The sequence below is a fragment of the Berghia stephanieae genome, chromosome 4 (assembly GCF_034508935.2).
Source record: "Berghia stephanieae isolate SIO BIC M18660-M18661 chromosome 4, UCSD_Bste_1.3, whole genome shotgun sequence".
Taxonomy (NCBI): Eukaryota; Metazoa; Mollusca; class Gastropoda; order Nudibranchia; family Aeolidiidae; genus Berghia; species Berghia stephanieae.
Window position 1 is genome coordinate 77,049,727 of NC_088363.1, and position 15,369 is coordinate 77,065,095.

Below are 15,369 nucleotides of genomic sequence, written 5' to 3' on the forward strand. Positions count from 1 at the left end.
AGAAGAAGAAGAAGAAGAAGAAGAAGAAGAAGAAGAAGAAGAAGACACAAGTATACAACATACACACACACACATACACACACACACACACACACACACACATATATACATATTGCGTATAAATGCGTCCCAAGTGGTAAATTATTTTAGCCAAGAACCAGACAATGATAATAATATTAATAATAATAATAATAATATAATAATAATAATAATAATAATAATAATAATAATAATAATAATAATAATAATAATAATAATAATAATAATAATAATAATAATAATATTAATAATACTTACAATTACGTACTTGTTTACTAATAGGGCACTAAAATCTATATCAAATGCTCTATCTAATATACTGTAGATACAATTTAGAAATTATCACCCAAAAATCACGATCAGACACACACAAAATAGTTAACCCACTAAAATATTATATCCAAACAACACACTTGCAAAGCTGTAATCAAGAGAACAGCAGATTAAAGATATGTGTATTCTCTAAAGATACAGCTTATTCAGTTATAAACACCAGGACAAAAATACCAAAAATCTACTTGTAAAGGTATGTCGATTTAAAGGATTGTTTTAACTTGTCTTTAAATTTTAAAAATAGTTGCACATTCCTAAATTTATAAAGAGATTGAATTCCATATGTGGGATGTAGTGTGTCTAAAACATCGAGTGAACAATCTTGTATTCTCATATCTTACTTGAAGAGCTTAAGGTGAGAAATGGTGTTTATGTCTAAACCGAATGAAAAACAACCAAAATTTTATAGACTTGACAAGATTAAAATCGACTCTCTTCTCCGTGGGCAACAAAATAATTGTTCCAAAATAAGGTATATGTGTACCTAAATGTTTGTGCAAGTTCTAGCAGCTTTATTTTGCAGTTTTTAGAGTCTATGAATTGAAAATTTAGGTTTGTCATGGAGAAGAGAGTTACAATAGTTAAAACAGCTTGTTACATGTGAGTTGATGTAGTTTAGTGGTGTCTCCATCCAAAAGATTCCAGATGCAGTTCACATTTTTTCAAATGACAGTTTATGCACTGGCACTGCCTAAAATGTGGCAGTCTACAAACAAAAACTCATCAAAATGATATCCTAATATCTTTACATTAGGAGATTTCCTTTTTATGCTATCGTTCATCATAACATATTGTCAACAATGGTTTAAGTTGTCGTTTGTCTGAATACAGTCAATTCCATTTTACTATTGTTAAGAAAATGTATGCATCTATGATAACCAAGTCTTCTTATTTCTGGACAAGGACTGAAAGGCACTAAGACAGGAGTAAAATATACTAAAATTGGGATAGAAGATAAAATGAAAAAAACTCAATGTTTTATGATGATACAGTACTGATCTGATTAAGTATATTTGAGCGATCGGGGGTGGTGGGTGGGGGGAATTAATACAAGTGTCTGAGTACAATTTAAGCATTATATAAAAAGCTAAACATATATGCGAAAACAATATGCATAAGGCCTATTTAAAACTAATTTATTTCCAAAAACAAATAACTCTGAACAAGACTGAAGACAATCAAATACACATTATTGATATGAAATTTCATTCAATTTTCATTTGTCCGTTATTCCTGATACCTCTGCATCAGCCAAGAGTGTATATTAATACATGAAATTTGAACTACAGATAGACATTTTTGTTGTTGTTTGGTTTAAACAAATTACTTAAGACATTCCAAAAAGAAAAAAAAAAAATTAACATACCCCCTTCCCAACCCACCCACACACATATGCTATAACTCAAAAGTTTGCCCAACTTAAAACGATTTTTAAATTTCATTCTGATTACATACACAATATAAGATTCCAGTCGAACACGTTGTACTTTGTCAAAAGCAAACTAAATTGAACTAGTTTCTTCAACAGCCATTTATAAAAAAAAGTGTAGCTAATGAAGTCAGATGTCAAACTTTGTTGGTGACACCAGTGCAAAACAATTTTTAAAAAAAAAACATCCTTGGCCTCGTTATACAGAGCATTTAACTTTCAAATCAGTGACAACGCATTGCAAACCGTATATTACATGCTTTCAGTGTATTTATAGCATGGAATGTTCAGCTTTATTGATAAGACGTGTATTCAAATTGATTTATTTAGTTATTTGTAAACAATCAACATAAAATGTTAAGCTTATAAATTATTTCATGAATTTTTACACCATAGACTTCTAGTCATTATCACTTTATAAGATGTACAAAGAACTGTTCAATAGAAAAAAAAACAAACACAAAAAAAAAAACAAGATGCTCTAATTTTTTATAATCCTACCTAGACAATACCTAAATTCAAAATCCTTCACTTTACTTGGTTTCAAACATATTGGCCTTTTCTTTGAACATTTTCTGTCGTTCTTTCTTCTCTTCTGCTTGTTTCTTCTTTTCCTCTTGCTCCTGTCGAATTTCTTCTTCAAATTTGTTACTTTTAGTTTGTTGTTCTATCTGTTGAGAAAAGAATAACACAAAAACACATTAAGAGAAATGGGTCGGACAAAAACCTAAATTATGAAACTTAATGAGCAAAACATTCTTATCCACATAGTAACACAACTAAGATGCAGGTGTTAACAGTTGATAAGAGGTACATAAATAAGTAGATTCCATGAGAATCCTATCTGTCTGTTTAGTTTGACTCAATAGTCCCAACCAGGTCATGTACTGCAGCACCCTAAAAACAGATACACTCAAAGGACTGGGTACACATTTCAATTAGGGTGTCTCCCTATCAATAAAAAAAAAAAATACAAGGCAGGGGCAAGGCGAAATTAAAGTAGATTCATTCGATACAAGGGCAGAGAACAATAAATAAAAAAGGCGGGGGATAAAAGGAGGACAGAATTTTTTTTTGAAAAAGAAAATATAATAAACTAAATCAAAAGATGAAAAATGTCAAAAATGAGTGAAGCTGCATATCTTGTTGCTTTGTTTGACTGTCTTATATTTCAGGTTATCTTTCGTACCTGGCAATGGAAGGTCATTTTTTTTCTCTTGAGATCAGATAGTTGTGAAATTAAAACAATATGAATTGTAACGTCTTGTAATGTCAAGTGTAAACCACCTTTTTGATGTAAAAATCCATACTGCTTTCTTGAAGACAAAAGCAATGTACTTTCTGCTCTGTATCCCGAAGATCGACTGCATAACCAGCCAATCCATACTAATAAGTCACCCTGTGCACACATGCTTCTTCCTTGGAGTGATTATGCTAGACTAATTAAAAAGAGGTCATGTAAAAACAAAACAATACGCTCGTTGGTTCTTGAACTGAGGGATAATTAATTGCTTGAAATATACAAAATTTTTAATCAATTGCTTGAAATGAAAATAAACTAAAAGTAGCAATGACTATCCCGCACAAATCTTTGGGCCTCTTTTTCACTCACGAAGTGCCCAAATTCGCGACAAAATATGGGACGAAGCCGTTTGGTATATGCTATTTTAAAAAATTAATTACGACGCTGTTTATCGATGAATATGACTGAAAGTTGGCACACAGTTAGAAAAAAGGTCATTTTAGATTATGTCAAGCGACAAAACTCGTACGATTACCAGAAGACCGTTAAAAATAGATTTTTACTCTTTGGAGTAAAATATTTCTAAAACTATCGGGCGTGTAGGTTTTGTCGCTGACAAGGTAATACATGAACATTTCTTCTTTTAGGTTGTAAAATTTCATATGAATATGACGAGTACTTTTCCCGTATTTTTCAAAACACCATCCTAATTTGTTCTTCATTTGTAAAAGACAAAGCCATTTTGCCCCCCTACAGCCCGAATCACAAGTTCAAAACAATTTGGCACCAAACAGCGGCTGAGCGAGTCGTGGCAAAGCGCTTTCTGATTGGTTGACCTCATTTTAAAGTTCATGATTAGTCAAAATGTCTGCGCGGTCTCACTGGCAGAGGGGTGTTTATCGTCTGCCATTGCGTTTGGGTTCAATAAACAGCTGATAATTTGACTGTTTAATTTACAAGAATTTAAGAAATTATAATGTTAAAAGTTTTCGATTGCAATATGATCTACAATCTCAGCATGGGTTTAATTATTGTGTTCCAAGTCACGTTCTATCAGTAACCTTTGTCCCCTTGTCTAATTTCTCTTTTCCTTCTATATTTCTTTTGTTTACGTACACAATCTCTCTCTCCTCTCTCTCTCTCTCTCTCCTCTCTCTCTCTCCTCTCTCTCTCTCCTCTCTCTCTCTCTCTCTCTCTCTCTCTCTCTCTCTCTCTCTCTCTCTCTCTCTCTCTCCTCTCTCTCTCTCTCTCTTGTGTGTGTGTGTGTGTGTGTATGTGTTTATATATATAAGTTAGAACTCTTCTAATGTTTTCATCATATTCTCTATCAAATTTGCCATAAGATTGCCAAATTTCAATATTTTAATCCACTTATTACGCAAGATACAACCAAAGGTAAAAAAAAATGCTGAAAAAGCGTCCCATATTTTCGCGTTTTTTTCCTCTTTACGGGTCATCCAAATAATGACACCTTTGAAACTGCATAGCTTGTTTATTTATGAATGGATTTTCAAAATTCAAAAACATTTTTACTCAGTGGAGATAGGGCTTTGATTTCAGACAAAAATTTTCCTCAAAAAGAGAAAAAAACATTTTTCATAGTCATTGCTACTAAAAGTTGCTAAATAGAATCATTATCACCAGCAATCATCCAACAACCAAAATGTGGAGTGAAAAGTAATATAAATATATTTTAAAATAAAAAAAAGACTGTTCATTATAAAATGCCACCTTTGCTTGGAAAAAGTTCTTGGCTCCCTTCACACCCTCAGCGTCTACATCAATCTCATCAAGATTTTGGTATAATTCATATAAGCCACTGTCAACCTCTAGCTCTCCTGCTGCAGCCTTCCTAAATATCAGTAAGAACTGGGAATATAAAATTATATCGAATTAACATTGCATTTGTCTTGCATTATCACATGGAGACAATTATATAAAGTAAAAAGAACACCTGGATAAGACACAGGTATAAAGCTAGGCACTTTCCATCAGATCTAACAGGTAACCGAACACTTAGGAGGGCAGAAAAAAAAACAAACTCGACAGCACTCGGAATCAAAAGTCTACTATCTTGTGAGGCAAGTTCTCTACTTTTGAGCTATCCGCACCCCCTGTGAAGTCTGGAAAAAGCCATAAAATCAGTTAATGAAAATAGGGAGTCATTTGATCACATATATGATTCACCAAAGTATATGCTTAATATTCCAAAACTTAAAATCGACAACACATTAATACACATCTCGGTCAGTAGCTCATTTTAAAATGAAATATATACAAATGCCAAAGTAGCACTTCAGTGGATTGGTGGGGGCCAAGTCGTATCTCAAATTAACTAATAATCCAGAATTATGGCTGATGTCACATTGAGAAAGTATACAATAAATAACATCTTCAAAACTCAAACATTTCATTAGCTTATCATTCGAAGCACTCCTCCTTTCATTTTAAGCCTTTCTTTTGGGAAGAGATAAATGCATGCCTGAGTGGGGATATTGATGATAAGCATTTGAGGTGTTCATCATATTCAAGACACATTAAGTTTAAGCCTTTGGATGATAAGAACTCTAAAATGAAAATCTATTGGATGGTTTAAGCAGTAATAAATCACATTCCTAAGGGCATGCCCAAAAGAATCATTTTTATTTTACTATTTATTTTTTTGTTATGACTGCTTCAGTTTTTTTCTCAATCACCAATGTTTGTGACATAGATAGTCTATTTATCATAGCTAAGAATAACAAATCTCAAAAAAAAAACCCAAAAAAACTCATGAAGCTCATGATCTTCAGAATGCATAATCATCACACACTAAAAAGTTAAATCACAAAGATATAGAAAGTATTGCTCAATATAATTTACTTCTCATTTAGATATCATATATCCTAGCATTTTTAACATAACTTTTGACCAAAATTAGGATGCTTGAAGCCATCCTTATCTGTGGGTTACATAACACATTATAACTGACTAAATTTAGCATATCAAGAGACTACTATCAGGTTATGATTTAAGTGAAATGATATTGCTTGTTAGATTAATGAGTAAATAAGTCTGCTCCAATTTCATGCTACTGTAATTAAATTTGCATAATAGTATGCCGCTTAAATAACGAGGATAGGATGATGTTATCAGTTATGAGTTTTCAGCATCATCTATTCATTTTGTATCGATATCAACACACTATAGCCAAGAAATGACACTATTGACAGCATGACAAACAAAACATTTCAGGGCAATTAATTGTCTTTTTTTTTTTCTTTCAGTGGCTGGATGGGTGACAGTGATCGTGGAAAATTCTGGTTCAGACATTGTGTCCTTGGATAAGGCACTCAATACACATTACCCAACTCAATTCAGGTGTAAACGTGTTCCTGGCTAGAGGCAGTACCATTGTTAGAGCTTTAGTAAAAAAGAATACCTAACAGGCAACTGATACTGTATGAAGTGGAAATATGATTTCATATTTGGCTTGCTGGAGGAATAAATAAAACATTGTGAAGCCCGTGGTAAATCCAATTAAATGCACTGTTTAAATGTTCATAATTATTTCTTTAAATTTATGTATAGTTCCTTAGCAGGGATGTATCTTCCATTTTTTACGTATCCTTTACACAGGCACATACGGTACATATGTTAAGTCAGAGATTCAAAATAAAACTTATTTACAAAGCAATGGCCTCATATGCAAAGGGACTGGTACTGGTATAGGTCTTGCGTGGAGTTAAGGATTTTTTCTGACCTCTGTGTCCACCCAGCACAGATTGGTATAAACTGAATCAAATAAATCCAACAAAATACAGTGAGAAAACCACTTGTGTCCTATAAAAGAAAAGCAACCAATCATTCTGCCACAAATTTTTAAAATACAGAGTGTGCAATCTTAACTAAATGACAGAAACTGTATTCTTCAATATCATTATCATAGCAGTATGCAGTCCATTTAAGTTTAAGGCTAAACCGACTCTTTTGGCCTTATGGCTCTTTAAGACTGCTAACACTAATACTTATAAATGGCTACATACTTAACAGAGAAAATGAGGATGAAAGCGAAGATCACGACATACCTCTCTAAAATTGATCATGTTATCCAGATCTTCATCTACTTCTTTGATCATTTCTTTCAATGATACATGAGTCTGAGGTGCTCCAAGTTTTTCCATCATCATCTTCAATTCCATAAGATCAATGAACTTGTCTTTTCCAACATCATATCTGAATATATAATTTTGGTGAAAAATCAAAAACTTTTTTATGGCAAATTGAGAAAGAAAAAGAAAGAAAAGTCCAATTTACCAATTACCTTTGATTTCACATTACCTCTAGACTGAGGAAATATATTACTGTTTCACCAAGACAGTAGTAATGAAAAATTCCAACACCGATACTGCTCCCATGGTGAAAACCAAGATAATTCAACTTTGTCTAAAAGGGGTCAAAAAGAGTGGTTTTTGTCATCCTAATTCGTTAGTTGCTATTTTAAGTTAAAACACCATCAAACAAGCCGTCAGTAACTGGGAAGCCAGTGTAGGAACATATTTCACTTTCACACGTTAACTCACTCAACCCTAAGACCGACTATATCCGTAGTTTACCCGAGTTACTTTTACCCCATGCCTATTTATTATTTTTCTGAGACAAATTATCGTAGTAGCGGAGTATCAAAGCTAATGTTTTTAGTTTTTGCATGTTAATGATAGTTGAACAAAACTATCTATGTACATGCTCATTTTAAAATACATTTTTATCCAATTTCATTCAAAGTAGCAAAAATCTCTTAGTCCGTTCCCTTAATGGAAAAATTGTGCAAATCGTGTAACCAGCATGAAATTTTCACACAAAATGCAGAATTTTATGAGGATTTCGAAAATAGGTGGCTCCAAGTTGAAAAATAGCTGGAACCAAGAGTTATTGCCCTTGAAAGGTGACAAAATGCATTTTTTTTTAAAAAATATTTTTTTCCTCAAAAATTTACAGTTCTATTAATATTTTATAACAATGTGGATATTTTGTTATTCCGTTGCATACTCTGGACTCACAAATTATTTTTCCATTTGAATTTTATTGAAATATATAAGAAAATACGAAATTCAATTGTGATTTTTCAGGAAATTAAAAAAAATATATATCTCCTTCCTAGAAACTGTTTAAATAGTTTAGAATCTGACATATATTTGAAATGCCATGCATTTCAAAAACATTTTTAATCTTCACATCCTCTAAAATCAAGCAATATTAATTTAATTTAAAAAAAAACAATAATAGACAATTCAACTGCCAAGGCAAGTACCCCCTCTCCTCCCGACACACACGTACAATCACTCTCAAACATAAGAGTACAATGTATTTCTAGCATATAGCAAATAACACGTTTAAATTTAGATATATTGTACAAAACATATTTATTCAATGAAGAATTGAACCATTTAAAACATTTTTTTTCTGTGTACATATTTAACAGCAGCATTATTATAGATTTACATCCCTTTTAAATTCCATTGTTTGTTGAAAACATACAATTGAAAAACGTGTTTAAAGTCAATCATTGTCTCTAGAACATTGACCATTGCAGGCACATAACAGAGTACATGGAAGAGATGCCTTAACACAATTGCATCTTTTGGAGCATCCCTTTGATGAACAGTTACATTTAATCAGATTTTGTGAGGCATGTGTAAGGTCAGTCAAAGTGGACCACTTTGGCATCCCATCTTCGTTCCAACCAAAATCTGATTTGGAAGGAAGACTAGGGTCTTTAGCAAGAGAGCGTTTCCATACATAACAAGCTTGGTAAACTGCTCGATTTAAATGCTGTTTGAGAGCTTCACGAGTTGGTGGCATATTGTCTGGAAGGCGTGACTTTTTTGTAAAAAGTTCACGCCGGCATTCATTGACAGCAGATAAGTTGGTTGCTCTGTCAAACAACAAACAGACAAATCTCTGGATGATGTTGAAATGGCTGGCTATATCTTCCTTAGAGGGTTGATTAGCAAGAGCTTTAAATGATTCTGTTACATCATCAAATGCAGCCCAAACTGACCATGCTATTTTCTTTCCCTTCCCTGCAAATGAGCTGACACTGTCACACCCCGTAAAGGCATGGAAGAAGGATATAGCCAGAGATTTTTCAGGACCCAGGGATTCAACAATTGAGTGGATAGGTATCAGTCTTCTATGTTTTCCTGTACCGTAGTTGACAAACAACTTTTCCATTCCCAATGCCGCAAACTGTGATATCAGAATGATAACCACATCTGAGTCAACTGTTCGTGTAACCCCAGAATTGAAGTGACACTCGCTTCCATTTTTTAAATGAAGTGCCATTCTAGTGTCCGCCTCTTCTTGAGTACAAGGGTACAGTGATTGCAATGAATGTTCTACGTCTGTAATAGAGGTGGAAATGTTCTCACCTGTAGTGCAAACAACAAGCTTCCCTGGTGTTTTCATTGTTGATACTTTTGAGGATAAGAAACAGAACAGTTGTACTTTGTTGTTATCATTTTTTAAAAATGACGACCATTGTTTTCTAGGAATTGAAGTTAAGTCCTTCACATCAAACTGCTCTGAAGAGACACCCCTCTTGTTTCTGGTTGCAGATTTTATGCTATCTTTGACGTAGACGTCAAATACAATGTCCACTCGATTAAATCTTTTCAACTGGGTGTTTATATAATGAATAAATACACCAGAAGCATATTCTCCAAAGGTTTTACAGTTTCCTCCAGGAGAGAGCATATGAATGAGAGCTGCTCCGTCATACACACAAAATTGAACTGAATCAGGACAGTCCTCAAAAATTGTTGACTGAGGAAGACACTGAATAATGTCAGACTTTTGACATGAACGGAGCCTTCCGAATTCTGACAGGGAAGGTGGGTAAGGGTGGTTTTCATGTTCAAAAAACTCTTCTAAATTTCCATCTCTGTTCTGGCAAGAAATAAACAGTCTTGAGAACAAATGACAATCCTGCTTTAAACATGCAATTTTCTCTTTCTGTTTTGATGATTTCTTTGAGGGACTTGCATGGAAGATAGGAAGATTATTTTTTTTAATAGGGTCATGGATTGGGGATTCAATTGTGTTTAACCTTTGTTTATAATAAGTCTGAAAGCTTTGCTTTCCAATTGTGTATGCATCCCTGACAGACAAGGCCGATTCCTTTGACATTACTTGGCGAGTGTGTAATGTTATTAGTCTATCCTCTTCTTCCTCAAATGGGTTTCCAAATGTCTCCATTTGACCAATAAAATCTTTAACATTTTTTGTGAAGCGTCTCTTATTTGCAGGAGTGTCCTCACTGTGGCAGTTAGTTTCCATTACCTTGATGATGTCAAGATTTCTCTCACAACTTTCTGTCAGAGATACAATTTCGGGACCTGCAACCATCCAGTTTAGTAGAGCAGGTTCTTTATCAAAAATACCTATAGCTCCACCATCTGACTTGATCAGTTTGTTATTTTGCTCATGTAGCTGATCATCAGACATGCAGGAAAATGCTCTGTTTGTTTTTGCAGATACAAAATGCCCATCCATGAATTCTTTGAAAATGGCAGGGTGCATAGTTTCAAGGACATCAAGAGAATGAAGGAACACAGGAACCCAACGTGCATAATTTGTCCTGTCCAATGCAAATAACCAAGGACACATCTGACGTATTGACTCCCTGAACAAAAGGAAATTAGCAGATCTTATGCTTTGCACAAAAGTGAGAAGAAGGGTCATGAGACACATCGCTTGGTACCAATAGTCACACTGTACCGATTCCTTTCGCCGTCTGCAGAGCCATGACGTCAAGGATTCTTCCTCATTGGCTGAACATTTCCAGGATTGGAGCATTAGGTGATAAATGGCACAAAGTGAGACCTGGTGAACATAGCGACAACGCTTGACATGACTTCCAGCTAGAAATGACTCAGCTTTCCCCTGAGATGCAACGTCAGCTGCAACTAAAGTATTTACCCAGCCGCTTCCCTCCAACCATGTTCCAAGTATTTTCAAGATACACATTTCAATATGGAGGCCACCCATCATCATAATAAATTTGTCTTCACCATACTTCGAAGGCATCAACCACTGAATTTGTTTTGCTATAGCATAAACTGGTTGATCAGCTGTAATGACAGGTAGCTGTGATGGATTGATCAATGATAGAGCAGATTTGACAATGTCAAAAGAATGGCGGACCGTAGCTGAGGACTGGATACTTTGATTTAAAAGGGGAAGCAGAAAGGAAATACTTCTATGAGCAGTTGAACAAGTTTGCATTGAATTAAAAGCTGACCAAGTGTTCAACTCTTCATCTTTCAACATTTGAATTTCACAATCTGTCAACCAGTCATACTCTGAAACAATGACACTTTTCGGAATGTATGCCATCGCATCAAAGTTTACATTTGGCAATGGTATTGAGCATTTTACTTCTGAAAGCGGTGGGATGGATGTATAGCTTTCTGGTAAGATGGCCTTTGCTTCTGTTCCAATGTCGTTTTCAAATATATTTGGACAGATTGTGTTTGTTTCTTGACCGACGTGCTGAATCAAGCTTATCCCCGTCCCATGAAAACTTTCAAATGACGTTGATGATGATGGGTTGTGATCTATGTTATCGATTGCTGCTGTTGTAAAAGTATTTTTGAGAGCTCTTGGAGGGCAGACAATACTTGTCTCTTTATAGAACTGACAAATTCTTTTACTAGTTTCAGCTGTAATATCTTTTACCCTAGCATAGGAAATTGATAAACCCAGAGCAGACAGTTTATCAATAAGACCTTTCTTTCTGGTTTTGGCAAAAACCATGACTCCTAAATAAACGGGATTGGGGTTTCCTTGGACAACTGTTTTCTATTGCTACCTGAACTTTGCGGGCTTTTGTTGTTGTGGTTAAACATGATAAGCTGTGAAATTGTCATGGTATGTCGATTCTGATGACCTAAACTTAGCGAACACTGACCACTTAAAATGCCATTCACAATTTTCACTAATTTGTGTGGTACACTATTGACAATGCTATCATGATCTATATTGAGGGGTGATATGAATGTATGATTTCTTATTTCTGCTCTTATAATATCAACTGCTTTTTGTATTGCAAGATCATCATTTGAATCTAAATCGGCAATAGCTGCTTGTGAAATGATATTCCCCTCTTTGAAAGTAAGCAAGACTTCCCGCCCATCCCTGTATTCCATTAAAGAAGGAACTCTCGATAGTAAATTTTCTTTGAATCTAGTTTTATGTACATATACATCCGACAAATTTATGGCATTTAATTTTGACAAAAGTAAATTGTAGAGATCATTCAGCTTAAACACAACATTTGTGTCTGTGCGAGCTTGTTGTTGATCAATAAAATTGACAATATCCTGTGTGCATTCTGCAATGTGTGTTTTATATTTGTTGTCTGAAGTATTTTTAAATCTAAAATCGTCTGCTCTTCTGTGGAACAGTATAAGGCAAGGCTTATGATACTTTGCTTCCACCGCAATAAGATCACCCTCCGCAAATACTCTAAGAATACTTGTATCTGAAAGAAGGACAGCTTCCTCGTAGACTTTTTGTGAGAGAGCAAGAGTCCGGACCCCAGTCAATTCCCCTTCACAGCCCTTACAAAACAAGCAGTGTTTGCTTACATGTGATGTGTTTAATGTGCCTCTTGTATCAGGACTTGCAACTGCTTCACTATTACATTGATTTATCTTCTTTGCAAGCCTTTTGAGTTTTGATTTATGAAACCTGTGTCTGCAATTCTTATGGTAAAGTCCATCATTGTCTCTCAAAAAATTAGCAAGACATTTCACAGGTTGGTTAATATTGAATTTCAATGCTATTGGCAATCTACCAGAGTCATGAAAAAGTTTGATATCCTCAGAAATGGCAACATAAGTGTCTTCAATACAATTTAACTTGGTTGCTTTTTTAGGGTTTGTGAGAGGAGAATTTTCAATGGTTTCTTGACAAAACAGGCACTTCGACCAGTCAATTTCAGGGAAGCTTGATCGAGTCTTGGAACTTTGTTCAGATTTTTACAGTCGACAATGGATGTCTGCCGCTTCTTTCCTCCTGCCATATCAGCGCATTCTAGAAAGACAAATAAAACAAAACCCCATGACATACTCAAGAGACAATATTTAAAATTATTTCCTACAAAGTGTGAATTACGTAGTTTATCAAGTTACAGAAAATGTTACCATCTTAAGGCGATATAGGGTAGCTTGAGAGCTGACAGAATGAACAAGTTTGTGTGCGTGCGAGTGTGTGTGTGTGTGTGTGTGTGTGTGTGTGTGTTTGCGTGAGAAAGGTTAAACACATATTATTAGTTGACGGGGCTTGGATAGCTCAGTGGTAAGATTCTCTGCAAAACAACAATAACAAAACAACAACAACAACAACAACAACACACACACACACAACGAACACATACTTCCAAATACCTGTTAGAATGGAACTTTAGTCCTTGCAATCTTGACTATTCAACAAATCAAACTAGCATTCCAATTTGACGAGGTCCCCAGGCATGATGCTTATTAAATTTAAGGTAACAAAGGACTGTGAGGCTGGCAAGTAGAAATATAACAAACAAGTCAATACACTGTTTAAAAAAAACTTGAACAAGCAAAAGGTAAAACAATGTGTGTGGATATTAGCGTGTATTTGCAGAATTATGTGTGGAGATTTCTTTTTTGATCAACTGAGTTAATAATAAATTAGTTATATATTTCTCTCCTTCATCAGTAATGATAAACACCGTTATTCTATCATCAATCATCGACAGGCTAATCTATATCGAATCGAATCTAAAAGGGTCTAAATTTAGTACTGACATAGCACATGTAACTTATATTATACAAAGATAGAAAAATATGTTCAGATCCAAGCATGGGCCATAATCTTACTCTATCTATTGCATCCAGGAGGCTTATTGTGTGTGTGTAGAATGATATGACTGTGACTCAGCTTTGATCTGACCCAATTCTTTTTTCACAACTCAATTCTTTTGTCATACATTGCGCGATACTTATCGCACTAGCATGCGCATAAAGTAAAATAACATCACGATGATATAAGACATTTATAATAGATGAAAAAGATTGTTCCTTACCTTTTCAATGAATATCGATTGCACAAAATAAAATTGTAGTTTGTTGACATCGTTCAAAAAGACAAAACTCATTCTCTCAGTCATTTTTTAGACAACACATGATGCCATTGTCGGTAGATGGAGCTGTCGTTATCTCGAAGGGAGAGGCGGTGACAGATGACAAAACCGCATTTCGAATTAGCATTATTGTACTGTACACACTGGTTGAAAGAAACCTCTTTAACTGATTTAAATATTTTTTTAGTCTCTTCATGTTGTTTTTTTTTTTCGTTTACAGGCGCTAAGACATCCTTGTACATACTTAGTAAAGGCTAGGTCGTCCTAATGACTCATAGTTTTGTTGCACGGGCAAAAAAAAAGACAATTTTTTTCTGCGGTCAGAAGACAAAAAAATTGTTTTAAAATAATTAAAAGCTAGATTTTTGGTAAATAATAATGATAAACATTAACTAAAACAAAAATATCTCCACGATCAAAAACGAATCAAGATGTTCTTAATGGGTGAGAATGGTTTTTTTTTTTAACTTTTGTCATCGAGCGCCAAAACGTCACAAAGTGCGCGTTTTCACTAGACTTTACGACGAATTTTAAGGTCTTTTCAATAAAATTTGTATTTGGAGCCACCTATTTTTCGAATCTTCATAATTTTCTGCACCAATTTGTATACTTAGTTTGCTGGTTACAAAAAGTGCACAAAACGCACGGAACTTGCCGCTAAGAAAACGGACTATCTAGGATTGAGTGAATCAAGGGAAAATGGGAAGAATGACAAAAGTAACCAATGCAGGGATTCGTGTATGATGGCAGGTGACTTATCTTTATGCAGCCCAGATTTTGGACCGAAGACGATAACATGTTTTGAAAAGATACATTGTCAAGCAAAGGACTTAAACTTAAACTTAAAATTAAAATCCTATTTCTTTGTTGAAAATTTTGAATTGCTTTTTGGCCTTGATTTTAAAGTATCTAAATTTATATATGATGACGTCAGAGGAAGATACATTTGAATTGCCATGCATTTGAATTACCTATGTTGTAATTTGACCCTCTATTTTGACGTTTGAAGTTTCTGTACTGCAGTCTGTTCTATCTATCAAGATAGAATCACTTCTCCTGAACTCCTACTTCTGACTTACTAGAGATAGTAAGAGTGAGTAAGAGGAACTGAGGAACTGCATGAGCCTTTTTCAATGACTCTATACTACATGAATGCCTACTAAATATACT

The 15,369-nt window shown here is 34.5% G+C and overlaps 1 protein-coding gene across 1 annotated transcript in view; it reads right to left on the reverse strand.

Moving 5' to 3' along the window:
- Positions 1-2,200: 2,200 nt before the first annotated feature.
- Positions 2,201-15,369, reverse strand: part of LOC144971286 (EF-hand domain-containing protein D2-like) — a 13,539-nt gene continuing 370 nt past the window's right edge. Inside the window, exons 2-4 of the mRNA XM_078911900.1 lie at positions 7,112-7,259; positions 4,776-4,913; positions 2,201-2,472 (exon numbers count right to left, since the gene is read on the reverse strand). Of these exons, the coding sequence (XP_078768026.1) occupies positions 2,335-2,472; positions 4,776-4,913; positions 7,112-7,259 (424 nt within the window). The 3' untranslated portion in view covers positions 2,201-2,334. The remainder of the gene's footprint in view (positions 2,473-4,775; positions 4,914-7,111; positions 7,260-15,369) is intronic.